Source organism: Jaculus jaculus, chromosome 19, assembly GCF_020740685.1.
Source record: "Jaculus jaculus isolate mJacJac1 chromosome 19, mJacJac1.mat.Y.cur, whole genome shotgun sequence".
Taxonomy (NCBI): domain Eukaryota; kingdom Metazoa; phylum Chordata; class Mammalia; order Rodentia; family Dipodidae; genus Jaculus; species Jaculus jaculus.
The window spans coordinates 20,320,619-20,334,319 of NC_059120.1; the positions used below are offsets into that span (position 1 = coordinate 20,320,619).

Sequence of the window (13,701 nt, forward strand, 5' to 3'; positions counted from 1 at the left end):
CTTGGTTTTGGGCAGCGTGCTGCAGACAGAATGGAAAGTGGAAGCAGGGGGAAAGCCATCCACACGAAGAAAGGACTGCTGTTGGTGTTGAGACCGATGCTGCCTGAACCCCCAAATACACCATGTAAGGACTGAGTTCCACAGCTGAGCTTACTGTGGCAATCGAATGGACTGAGCATGTATTTGGATGGTCACTTCTGCTCACTGACCATGGCATTCTGAACCCCACACCCCAATTCATCTAAACTGTCACTAAGTGACCTCACACAGAACATGAGGAGGCTCTGTACATGAAACTCTCATGTGGTGCTAAGCTGAACATTATTTTTAAATATTTTATTTATTTGAGAGAGAAAGGCAGATAGAGAGAAAGAGAGAATGGGCACACCATGGCCTCTAGCCACTGCAAATGAACTCCAAACACTTGCAACCTCCCCCGCCCCCTTGTTCATCTGGCTTATGTGGATCCTGAAGCAATGAACCAGGGTCCTTAGGCTTCAAAGGCAAATGCTTTAACCACTAAGCCACTTCCCCAGCCCCTAACCTGAACATTCTTAATGCTTGCATGACACTGAAAGTCCGTAGGAGCAGTCTGTAAAATAAGCCAGAGGCTATAGCTTTGAACAAGAAGCAATTTGGGGGCTGTATGACAAGGGAATGCCAACAGTTCAAGCCCAAAGGACAATGTCTATAAACCTTTCCACTTCTGAGTTGGCATAACTTTTTTTTTTTTTTTTTACTGGAAAACAAAACAGAAGGAATCACTGGTTTTACTTTATTTGCACACTTATTTTCATATTAATATTCTAAGCTCCCCTCCAAGGACTCAGGATTGGGAGAAGGAGGTTAAGAACAGCCTTCAAGTTCAGAACATGCTTTGTCAAGGCTGGTGCTTGGCTGTGGGCAAGTCTAGAATCACCACGGAGAATCTCAGAGGGACGGGTATGTGCCCACAGTGGATACCACTGGTAGCTCTACATTCTGTAGAGACCTGGCTTCCCAGACCAAGATGAGCCGTGTGGGCTTGAGGGTCAGCTCTATGGCCAAGGCCAGTCAGTGGCTATGCAGGCACATGGAAAACATCCATGGGTGGCTAGCACACATAAACTCCTCAGAGCTACACACAGTCTTCTTGGAGAACATTCAAGTCCATTTCCAGCAGACAACATGGGCTTCCAAGAGCCCTAGAACCTCCTCCATGCAGGAGGCTGGAAAAAGTTGCAAAGAACTATCACTTTGAGATCTAAACATGTCAGTATTTCTGTGACAAAATTATTTACTCCCAAATGCTACTCTGCTAAAAGCCGTCTCTTCTGGTCCTCTTATAAACTTTTCATGAGGAAAAATGCTCTTAAACTGATTCATAGTTATTTATATAGTACTCAGAATTATTCCACGTCAGGGTTTTATTTTCTCTCACACACATGAAACACATTTCAGTCAAAGGTTTCTGATTGGAACACTCATTTGAGGACTCCCAGCCTCACTATTAAACTCTCCCAAACTTCTGCCAAGGGGTTGGCATTAGATTGGGTGACTTTACCCTGCCAGGTATAAAAGGGTTTGTTCCTCTCTTGCTTGCTGCCATAATCTAAAGTGCCTTAATCAGAGGGCATAGTATTTGAGTGAAATTAGAGTGAATAAAAATCTGAATTTTTGAGCTGGGTGTGGTGGCGCACGCTTTAATCCTAGCACTCAGGAGGCAGAGGTAGGAGGATTGCCATGAGTTCGAGGCCACCCTGATACTCCATAGTGAATTCCAGTTCAGCCTGGGCTAGAGTGAGACCCTACCTCGAAAAACAAAAACAAAACAAAATAAAACAAATCTGAATTTTTAACTAACAGAAGACCCTATGTGGATATAGGTTTTTTTTTTTTTTTTTTTGAGAGAGAGTTTGAGGTGTAGTCCAGCAACTAAGAAGTAAGATAGGATGATTTCCCACTGGCCTTTAGCATCTCTTTCCTTTATATCCACCATCCTTCCAGCTAGGCTAGTTGAACAGCCAAAGGTGAGGCCAAAGTTTGTAGCATTCACTGGTTGTGTGGACAATGGATGAAGTTCTAGCTTGTTTCTAATTGATGGATCTATCATAGTTTGCCCATGGTCCCAGCATAAACTACAAGTATCCGAGAATAAGCAAGACTCCAGATGGACTTTAGAAGGTAGGCCATTTCTTCATCAAGAAAGAAGCAGTAAGAGTGGGGATACAGGCTCCTAGCCACTGAGCTACAGTCTTTTTCAGTCTGTGCTGGCTTCGAACAAGTTCTCCAGTCAGGCTCAGCCTGTATGTTTCAACCTCGGACTGGTAGGCGGGAAAGGGAACACCAGAGTTTTGAAGGTTGGCACAGCAAAGTTAAAATTTTTTTTGCCTGTTTTTTTTTTTAAATTATTTTCCAGTATTGAGAATACCTTTTGAAAAATGTAAACAACTTTGTTGAATGATATGAGTATTTTATGTTTACCAAAGACAATGGAACTCAGGTTATAAAGGTGGAGAAAGTGTGGTTTAAGTCATTGATTATACTGCGACAGGTTTGGTAATAAGTAACTGGCTTTACTTTTCATTTTTTTTTTTGCACATTTATAGACCTATTCTTTTTTGTTTGGATTTTTTCAAGGTAGCGTCTCACTCTAGCCCAGGGTGACCTGGCACTCATTCAAGTAGTCCCACGCTGGCCTCGAACTCACAGCAATCCTCCTGCCTCTGCCTCTTGAGCCCTGGGATTAAAGGTGTGTACTATCATACCTGTCTTATATATAGGTCTACTAATGTCTGAGGAATGGTTTGTGTTCATTCACTTTCATTAACTCTTTTTGTTTTTAATGCTTGTGTGTATGCACATGGGAGTGCACTTGTACATGAGCTTGTGTTCTTGTATGCATAGGCACGTGTGCATGCATGTACATGGAAGTCAGCACCATTTCAGGTGTCATCCCAGGGAATGCCATCCACCTCTTTTTTTTTGTTCTTTTTTTTAAAATTTATTTATTTGAGAGCGACAGACACAGAGAGAAAGACAGAGGGAGAGAGAATGGGCGCGCCAGGGCTTCCAGCCTCTGCAAACGAACTCCAGACGCGTGCGCCCCCTTGTGCATCTGGCTAACGTGGGACCTGGGGAACCGAGCCTCGAACTGGGGTCCTTAAGCTTCACAGGCAAGCGCTTAACTGCTAAGCCATCTCTCCAGCCCCCACCTCTTTTTGAGACAAAGTCTCTCACTGGCCTGGAGTTCACCAATCAGGATAGACTGGCTGATCAGGAAGCCTCGGGGGTGCTCCTGTCTCTGCCTCCCCAGTGTTGGGATTACGGCTGTGTGCCACCATGCCTGATGTCTTTATGCAGGCTGCTGGAGATCAAACTCGGCTCCTCACATTTCCAAGACAAGCACTTGACCACCCGAGCCAGCTCCCCAGCCCCTACATTCTCTTTCATTAAATTCTAATGCCAAAGTGGCTTTATCACAAGCTGAAGTTTATCAAAATCACCATTAGAGTCAACAAAAATCGGTTAAATATCCCCTTTTCATCACTGTTTAATACAAATTACATATTTTTATAGAACTCAATTTATAACTAACACAGAAGTATAAATAGTGGTAGCAAACATTCTCTTCTTTTCACTCATTACCTCACACATTCATTGGTTCAATCAACCTAACACCAAGGCTGTCTCGTATAGCATGTTCCTAGGTCAAGCACCAACTAGTGAGAGTCAACGGTCCCACTAACCTGTGTGGGAATAGATGTACCACAAGGCCCCTGTCAGGAGTGCTCCAATCACAAATGCCGCAAACGCGATGCCCATCACGGTTAGTGTGTCCAGACCATGGAAAATCGCTGTGAGGGAGGGAAAGCAATACACATGCCAAGTCAGCCTGCACCATACACCACGATGTTTTATTTTATTCATTTGATTGTATTTGTTTATACGTTTTATAAGCACTGTCATAAAGGCTAAGCAATGCCTAATAAAACCTGAGACTGTAATAAGGGTTATAATAAAAGACCCTATATTTTGTTACTTGCCAATTGTTTGGCACAAGGGGGGGAAAAATGAAAGGATCAGATTTCTAAATATTCTGAGTTTTCTGTGTAATTTGAAGACAGTAATTTTTTTTAAAAATCGAATTTGTAAATATTATAGAACTTTAAATCTGTAGTCTCATGGTCCCAATCTGAGAACCTGCTATTTGAATGGAGGGGGCTTGAAACACAGGTGAAAATGCTTTGGGAACTAAGGTAAAGATATCTGACTCATGACTTCTTATCCATGGGTCACCTCCCAAACTGTGAGACATATTCCATAGGAAATATACCTTTAGTATACGTTATAGTATTTTCTGAACATAAAAAGGCATGAAAGTTAAAAGGAAGATAAAGGGGTGTGAAGAAGGAAACAGAATAGAATGAACTATTCTCACAGATTATAACATGTCACTGATCTCATATTAAATCCCCAATCTAACAACTATACATTGTGTTATTTTAAACATCCTGCTTCTTAGCACTTTTCCAACTGTGGACTTTCTAGGAAGGGGGAAAAAAACAACTACTACTTCTTGGTGGGTTGGGACATTAGTCTCATGGTCATCAAAACATATAAATAGAATCAATTGTTCTTCCATTTGGCAAAGATTCTTTTTATATTTGAAATTAATTCCAGGCCACAGAAATGTGATATTTCCTCTCATTGAAGAGAACTATCCTCTTTGAGTTAGAATTGGTTTTTAAGGGAAAAAATATTTTGATAAAATAACAATATAAAGTCTTCTAGGGTTTTTTAAAATATAAATTAAAAGTATAAGATCTGTTCACTATTTAAATACATTGTCTACCTTCCACTCCATTCACAAGCACTTCAGCGGATCCCATTACTACATATATTAAACCTCTGCTTTTCAACCCACTTCAATGCAAATGATTCATTTCTAAACAAATGTGACCCTTGAACAGCCCCAGTACTTCAAAGGGCTTGGGAAAGTATGCCCTGATGAAGAAGAGTCTGGAAGGACTCACACTCCCAAATATGGTCCCTATTCCCTGTGCCCTCTGGTGTATTCATTTACATTTAAAAAAAAAATGAGGATGACTTTACCAACCAAAGGCAGGGGCTGTGCAAATGTAGAAAGACTCCTGGGGGATGGGGAGATGGCTCAGCAGTCAAACACACTTACTGACAAAGCTTGCCGGCCCGGGTTCAATTCCCATTACCCATGGAAAGCCAGATGCTCAAAATGGTGCATGGGTCTGGAGTTCACTTGCGAAAGCAAGAGGCCCTGATCCACCCACTCATTCTCCCCTACCCATAAATAAAAATATATTTTTCAAAAAGAATAAAAACTGGAAAGAGCTTGATGGGGGTGGTGATGAAACAATTCAGCGACCTGCTTAACTCAATCCAATCTATAGACACTAAAAGATGATGCATCTTTTTATGTCCACAAATGCAAAGATGGAACATGATTATGAGTTTATTGCAAAAAACACTCTAAAATTCCAAAGATAAAGATGTCATTTATGAAGATCAGACTAGGGAAGTATGAAAGAATGTGCCCACATGGGTCTGTTTCTGAATTCATGACAGTGTTTCATAACTGTGTCGAAATAATCCACTTAGGGTGTAACAAGGGCTTTGTATAAAGTCACTGTAATTGTGCACATGTGGGGGTGTCTCAGAGAAGAAAAAATGACTAGGTTCTCCTCACAAGGACACATCCCTTTGGAAGAACCCTGGGTGGGCGGCTGGGAAGCCGATGTGGAATCCAGTGATAACCATGGCAACTCGCTGGAATATTTCTTGTTAACATACAAAATAATGAAACTGACCCGCCTACTTTCCAGCTCATCATTCTGTAGTAATGGTGTCGTATTCTTTATTTTCCTGCGTGCCCTCCCTTTCTCCCCTGACCCCTCGGCCTAGAGATTGTCTTGAATACATGGTGGCAAGTTTCCCTAGCACTGTCCTTGGAGTAGGCTAGCACTAAAGCAAGTCACTCGTCCAGCTGGATGTCACATGTAAACATTCTAAAGTGAAGTTACTCCCCTTCTGTTCAGGGTACTCATGGCAATGGGGCAACAACTTAGTATTTTAATGTGGGCAAAATGAGTTGGCAAAAATAAAAGAAAAAAGAGGATAAAGAAAAGACAGAGGAAAAGAAAAAGAAAATATGAAAAACAAAAAGGGAAAGAGGAATGAGAGCAGAGGTCTCCTTATCAAGACTTGGTCTGGCAAAGCTCCCCTAACCCACTCATTCCTATAAAAGCCCAGGAGGCTTTATTTTGAAATAGTTGCATAAAGACTTACGTGGAGAATTTGGGGTTGGCTCCTTCACATTTGGAACATTTTCTGAAACAAAAGCATAAATCATCACAATGCATTCCACAAAGAAACAAAGATTTAAGCAAAGGGTTATCGAAATCTCAGCAGAAGTTGCTATTTATTAATAATGGTTTCTCTTTATTAATAACTACTTCATTAAGGCATGTCTGTGACTTCCACTTTACACATCAAACCTATAACCCAGAAAGTTTAAGCACTTGTAGGTTGTAAATGATCAATTGTAGAGGTTCTCTAGTTTGCAGAAGACTTGAAAGCAAACATCTAAACTTAAGGAATTTGAGCCTGACAGTTCATATATAAAGATGCATACATATGTATATTTAATCGTAAAAGGACTCAACACCTTTAAAAATCATGCTTCTCTAATATGTTCGCAATGCTATCCCATTTTAAAAAAAAATTCCTCCAAGGATTTTAACAAGTTGTATCTTCATTATTCTCTCCTTAATGGTTTGCCCTGTGGTTCAACTCTCTTCCACTCATCCAGATGTGTTTCCAGAGGTCTCTTCTCCACTGCTACCTTCCTCCCAAAATACTTCCTTCTCCACATTTGTTCTCAAAGTGAATTTTCCAGAGCCCCTAAATGACTTCCCTTTTTTGTGTAGGGAAAACAAAAAGAAGTCCAATCTGTTCATGAAATAAATCCAAAGAGCTCCCTCCCTCCTTTCCTGGGTCCTTCACCCATGCTGGCTCCTCATACTCCGTTATCTCCGCAGGCTCCTTCCTGTCCCGTGTCGTGACACTTGGCAAGCCATCCCCCTAAATGGCCTCCTCTCGACCTGTTTTCCCATTCATGCAGACAGGCCTTCCCTGACTCTCACCAGCTCCGTCCCCTCTCTTCGCCAGCCTGCCCCCCCACCCCCAGTCCCCAGTGGGGATGGCCTCCCTCACCACTGCTCATTTTCTAGAAAACTTGTGCCATAGATCACATCCTAACTCGCTGCGGGAGGACGTTGTTCTGCCATTTCTCTTTCTCCCCTTTGGGAAGATTTCACTCTGTGTTATTATCTTCAGGGTTGAGAATGGCATGGACTCAGTCTTCCAGAAATATTTGTTGAAGGCACATTACAATGTTGATATTATTCTTAAAAATGAAGAAAGCAAGAAATAAAACTATGAAAAATACTTGTGGGGCTGGAGAGATGGCTCAGCAGTTAAAGGTGTTTGCTTGTTAGCCAAGCCTGAATGCCTGACAACCCCATTTCACTTTCCCAGTACCCATGTAAGGCCAGATGCACAAAGTGGCATATGTGCCCGGAGTTTGTTGGCAGTTGCAGGAGGCCCTGGCATACTCACATCTACTCTCTTTCTGTCTGCCTCTTTCTGCATCTCTCTCAAATAAATAAAATAACATCTTTTAAAAATGCTAGTGTATTTCTATAATGCTTCATGTTCATAAAGTACCACACCCACCAAGATCTCATTTGAGGTTCACCCCAGGCCTGTGAAGGAGGCAGAAAAAGAATTTTAAATCACTGTTTTACAAATGAGCAGCCTGAGAGTCTGATATTCTATGACTAGCCCAAGGTCACAGCTGGAAAACATCAGGGCCTGGGTCGGATCACAATTCCATACTCCAGCCTCACGGGCTAAATGATTGGCCAGTGTGACTCTGTCCTGAGCCAGGAAACACTGAAAGAGTAATTGCCACTGCCCAGTACTCACTACCCTCGGCAGTAGGAATGGCATTGACCAGGGTGGAGAGACTACATACAGTCCATGAGCTAAGACTGGATTTTATATGTCGAAATGGTTTCCTAGAAGTCAAAGGAAGAGGACTGGGAGAAGGATAATGTGGTAAACTGTTTGTTGCATAAGTGTGAGGACCAGAGTTCACATCTCCACATCCAGGTGGATGTGGTAACCCACCTGTCAGCCTAGCACAAAGAAGGCAAAGGCAGGTAACTCTGGTTGCAAGCAGGCTAGCCAACCTGGTGTGCTCTGGATTCAAGTGAGAACCCTGCCAGTGGTGGTTTGAATGTAATATCTCCATGGCCTCAGGTGGTTTCGATTATGTGGAGGTGAAGCCCTGCTGGGGGAGGTAGGGTATGGGTGGGGGGCCCTTGGGGGTGGAGTCCAGCCCCAAAGTGTGCTCTGAGCCAAAATCAAAAGACAAGAGTAGTGCATGACATGAAACTCAAATTTATGCCATCCATGAAGTTTTATGTGATCATTGCATAGGAAATAACCTATGATTACTTTCCTGCTACAACAGTCTGTGCCCCCAAATTTCTGTCTTTTTCAAGAAAAGGAGCGCTGATCCCTGGCTCAGACTCTAGCCTTCTTTTTAAGGTTTAATATATGTTTGATGCTTCACTGTCTAAGCTCTGATTTCATTCAATAAAGAAGGAACATACACTTTGTATTGAATCCACCATGCAGCAAAAAAGAACTTGTAGAAATTTGAATGAAATAAGCAGCATGTGAGTTGATCTTTATAAAAAGTAAAGAATGTGCTAGACAGATGGCTAAGCAGTTAAGGCCCTTGCCTGCAAAGCCAACAGACCCAGGTTCAATTCTCCAGTACCCATGTAAGCCAGATGCACAAGGTGGTACATGTATCTGGAGTTCATTTGCAGTGGCTGAGGGCCCTGACATGCCCATTCTCTCTTTCTCTACCTGCCTCTCTCTGTTCTTTCTCTCTCACTCACATAAATTAAAAAAATAAAAATTAAAAAAAAATACTTAACAACATAGAAGGTTGGCAGTGTGAAAGGAGACAGGATGGCGGAGTAACCCCCTCAACTAGACTGCCAGGCATCCCGGCTGCCTGCCACCCCGGCACTTGAGAGGTCTGAGTTTGCAACTGGCTTAGGCAGCACAGAGAACTGCAGGCCAGCTATGTAAGCTACATTGTGAGGGAGCCTGTCTGAAGAAAAATGAAGACAAATCTAAGTCAGTATCCAGCACATGCAGGCATGATACTGACTACACAATGTGCTTTCTGAGGAGTTTGGTCTTGTTCGCCTGTTGGCAGCAGTAACAATGGTGATACCTTACATTTGTGCTTTTCTGTCGTGTTTTACAGTTGACAAAAGCCCTTCGTTTATATTATCTCATTCTAAACTCCCAAGAACTCTATGAAGTAGGAGTATCTCACCACAAAATTCGCCTACTTTCAAGAAGTAATAGTTTGATTTGCTGAACTAAGTCCAAAGGCATTTGAAGGTCTCACTAGTGTGCATCATGTGAGAAGCAAACACACGCTTCTGGGAAGAGTTCCATCCAATCCACCGCCTGTGGTTAAACTCTGTCACTCAGAATCCCCCGGCGGTTTGAAAAGAATGATTCTCTCCTAAGGAGACCTCACATGTAAGAATTTAGGTTTTCCGACAAGGCCTGTGTAACAGATGACATTGTTTAAGAATTCTTAATGGACTTACTCTGTAACCTAATCATCTCCCACCCCAAAGAAGGCCTTCTCAGAGAGCTAAACAGTTCTTGCCTACTTCTGGGTGAACTGCCTTTATGACTGGGCACAAGCAATAACAAATGGGCCCTAGAACCGAGGTTCAGGGATTTATCCTCTAACTTTTTGCTCCCCATCCCCCCCCACATATAACTAAAATAGCTCCATCCCCTCCAGAACCCTATAATTCAACTGGCTTGTGGGAAGGAAAGAGTGGATGTAACAATATTTGCTTTGGGCTCAGGGATAAGATTGTTACAAAGGAATCCTAGCTATTGCAGTACAGAGAATTTAAACACTAGATTTCTTTGCAAAAAAGAGAAGCTGTAATCAACATTTTGATTCACATCTTTTCATATTTCTCTGAACAAATTTTGGTCTACCTCTAGAACCAAAATTTGTTTCCTCAGATTGTCACGTATGGTTTTCATAAACGGGGTATTTCTGAGGTTGTGCATGAGTAACTGATCACAGCTTTTGGCTTACAGTTTTCAGTTCAGTTCTCCTCAACCCCGTAAGCCTGAGCAGTCCCGCAGGGAAACACAGCAACACACTGGTACCCACATGTACGGACACCCGGTGAAGGCGGGGGATGGAGAATGTGCAGGCTCCATTCAAGACATAGCCTTCACTCACCTAAACTTCATCATTTCTAAACCCCTCTGTGGGTTCTTTTGGTATGTATGGCCTGCAGTATAACAGCCTATTCATTTCCTGTCAATAGATAGTCATTCTCACCCCAGGGAGACTTTTGGAAACTTATGTCTAGAGACATATTAGGTTCAGAGCCAGACTTCCTAAATGATCTAAGGATGGAATACTTCCTCAAGAGTTTTGATGGTTCTAAACCTTCAGAGGTACCAACTGGATTACTTATGGATGAGATTAAGTGTTTGTGTTTCTCTCCAAACAATTCAGGAGGCAAGAGGAAGTTAAAAAAAAAAAAAAAGATTCGGCATGAATAGGTTTTGTTGGTAAAACCAGATGGTGGGTTTGTGGGCGCTCATTCTATTTTTGTACATATTTGAAATCTTCCAAAATAAAGTTTTCAAAATGAGAAGCAGATGGAATGATGAAAATCCCTGAAATTCCCCCCTTCACCAGCTGGAGACTGAGTGCCTTGCTCTGTGAGTTAAGCATTGCTACCATTTTTCTACTGTTTCCCTTATCTCTACCCTCAACCTGAGGACAAAAGCTAGCTGTTTTTACAGAATATTTTTGGTTCTGGAAAACCTCAATGTGTTCCAAAAAGTAACGCCTCTCTTGGATGAGTTTGCTACTGACATCCACAGCTTTCTTTTCCACTACCTCTTTCCTTCCCCTTCCCCCCAAAGAGCCCTAGCTTGGCTGAGAGGAAAGAAAAGAAATTAACATTTACTGGGTGTCTATGACATGCAGGTGCTTTTATCTTTAAACGCGGTGGAACTATGGAGACGAATCCAGAGTATTAATGTGCTAAGAATTAAATGCCATATATAAATCATGGAGTATCTGGGAAAGCTACTCATTATTCTCTCCTGACCACACTTCACACACATGCACTGCTTTGGAGAAATGATCGATCATTCCTTCTTCTTGCCATTTTGCAAAATCATCACCAACATGGTGTAACCCTTGTAATCGTGCAAGCCCAGGTGCTCTCATAGGCTGTGAAAAAGTCGCGGCCAAAGCAAACAGCGCTAACATGCCTGGGTTTCAAAATCTCCCAGAAACGATGAGAGGATGGCACCACCTCAACTATTTTAATTGTTTTGCCATAAGCCATAATATGCATAAAGTATGTATGGTTTCTTTTAGGGTGACTTATAGTACAAAGTCACAGAAAAGCCTCCTAAACTTACATTTTTGGGAAGTTCTCAAAGTTCTTAGCCAGGCATGGTGGCGCACACCTTTAATCCCAGCACTTGGGGGGCAGAGGTAGGAGGATCCTCATGAGTTCGAGGCCACCCTGAGACTACACAGTGAATTCCAGTTCAGCCTGGACTACAGTGAGACCCTACCTCAAAAAACCAAAAAAAAAAAAAAAAAAAAAAAAAAAAAAGCCTTAAAAAGCTCATAAGTTTCTTAACATTTTAACCCTTTAGAGGAATACGCTACCTAAAATTTTCATCTTTTCAGTTTATATTCGTTAGAACAATTGGGTGAATATTTGAATACTGATGTGCTATGTGATAAAGGGGGGGAAGGAAGAACAGAGGATGAGGGCTGAGAAGCTAGTTCCCTATGTTGCTGGCAGCTTTTATTAAAACTAATTCTAGCTGTCATGTGTGAGGAAGAGGCAAATTTACATAGGCTGTAAAAAACTGGGTTTCAGTTTCAGATCTGCCATTCATAGGTTGTGTGGCCTTGGTTAAGTCATTTAGTTCCTCTCTCTACAGAGGTTCCATGAGGATTAAGTTCAGTGACTTCATAAAGCATTTAGCATAGAGCCTTGGACAAAAATAAATGCTAGGCTTGGAAGCCCGCCAGTCCCCACTGCCATCAGCACCGTCACCTATGGCTGACAGCTTAAGCAGCACAAGGGCGACCACCCAGTGCTCGTTCCCAAGGGTCTTTAGAGATCCGAGGTGACAACCTCAATAAGGTTCCATTAAAAAACAGTGGCCCTAGGGAGCTGGGGAAGATGGCTCAGCAGTTAAAGGTGCCTACCTACAAAAGCCTGCTGGCCTGGGTTCCATTCCCCATGAAAAGCTAGACCCCATGTAACACATGTATCTGGAGTTTACCTGCAGTGGCAAGAGGCACTGTTATGCCCATATTTGTTTATTCATTCTCTCTTACTCTCTTGCTTTCTGCTTGCAAACAAATAGGAACATTTTTTAGATGGCGGTCCTTTGGAAGGACTCAGAATTATTTGTACAATATTGACGTCCACTCTCCCTCATCACAAAGGAAGAAACACTGTCCAAAGGATGCCCGTGCTATGGGCAGTGGCAGACAGCATTCTCTCCCTGTCTCTCTGCCTTTACCTGCTGTCCTGAAAAATAAGATGGACCAAATGGCCAGGGACAGCTAAAGCTATGACGTAACCTTCAAAGGGCACCTACGTACAAAAACGAAGCATGCTGGGAAGTCTTAGCCCAAAGTTCATCCCTGATCTTCTACTCCCAGGAAGAATACTGGTGATCCTGTTATTATTCAAACAAGCTGATGCTATTAGGTAAATGGATACATGCTTTTTTTTTTTTTTTTTTTTCCTAATGGTATTCCAGCTCTATGTAAGGCTGAGAGAATCCCAGACTTTAGTGGTCTGCTTGGAGGAGAAATGATTTTCGGGCCAAACAAAATAAACATAAAAGGTGAGAGGAGTCATAAGAGAACTGAAAATGTCCAGAAAAATCTACCCATTCAGTACAAAGGAGAAAGTGAATTTGCACAGCTCATGGGATGCTGGTCGGTGGTTTAACCTCCTCAACCTCAACTCTGCTCGTCCACATGCTTCTCCACAAGAAGTCTAGTCTCAATTAGTAAATCTCATGAAGTTGCCTCGATATTTGGTAAAACTTTCCTCTTGAGCTTTTATGTGAAGAAAACACTGGCTTTTTGGTGTAATCACGCTGCTTTTAAATAAAAGTAATGACCTAATTTACAAGAGAAATTACTTAGAAAAATACCACCAGACTTGAAAGAAGAATGAGAAAATGGCCAGAAGTTATAGTGCTGTAATATTAATGCCTAATTATTGTCTGGCATGGGGAAAAGCAAGCTGCTGCCTTCAATTACCCACAGAAAACCTCTCTCAACATAGGCCAGGGGAACAGAAGGAGCACGAGGTGGTGGAGGCTGTGAAACCATGTTCTTCACAGAACAAGCTGTTGCCCCGGAATGACTTCGTCACAACACAATTAACTCCTGCTTATTTCTTTTCCCTACATCCAGGGAAAAGAAACCCATACCTGGGTAACCCAGTTAACAAAAGACTATCTGTTATAACTTATGACTTTCAACCCATG

General features: G+C 42.2%; 1 protein-coding gene across 1 annotated transcript in view; it reads right to left on the reverse strand.

The window, feature by feature from the left end:
- Tgfbr3 (transforming growth factor beta receptor 3) overlaps positions 1–13,701 on the reverse strand; it is a 226,714-nt gene that overhangs the window by 13,904 nt on the left and 199,109 nt on the right. The window contains exons 15-16 of the mRNA XM_045138245.1: positions 6,304–6,345; positions 3,729–3,836 (exon numbers count right to left, since the gene is read on the reverse strand). Coding sequence (XP_044994180.1) covers positions 3,729–3,836; positions 6,304–6,345 — 150 coding nt within the window. The remainder of the gene's footprint in view (positions 1–3,728; positions 3,837–6,303; positions 6,346–13,701) is intronic.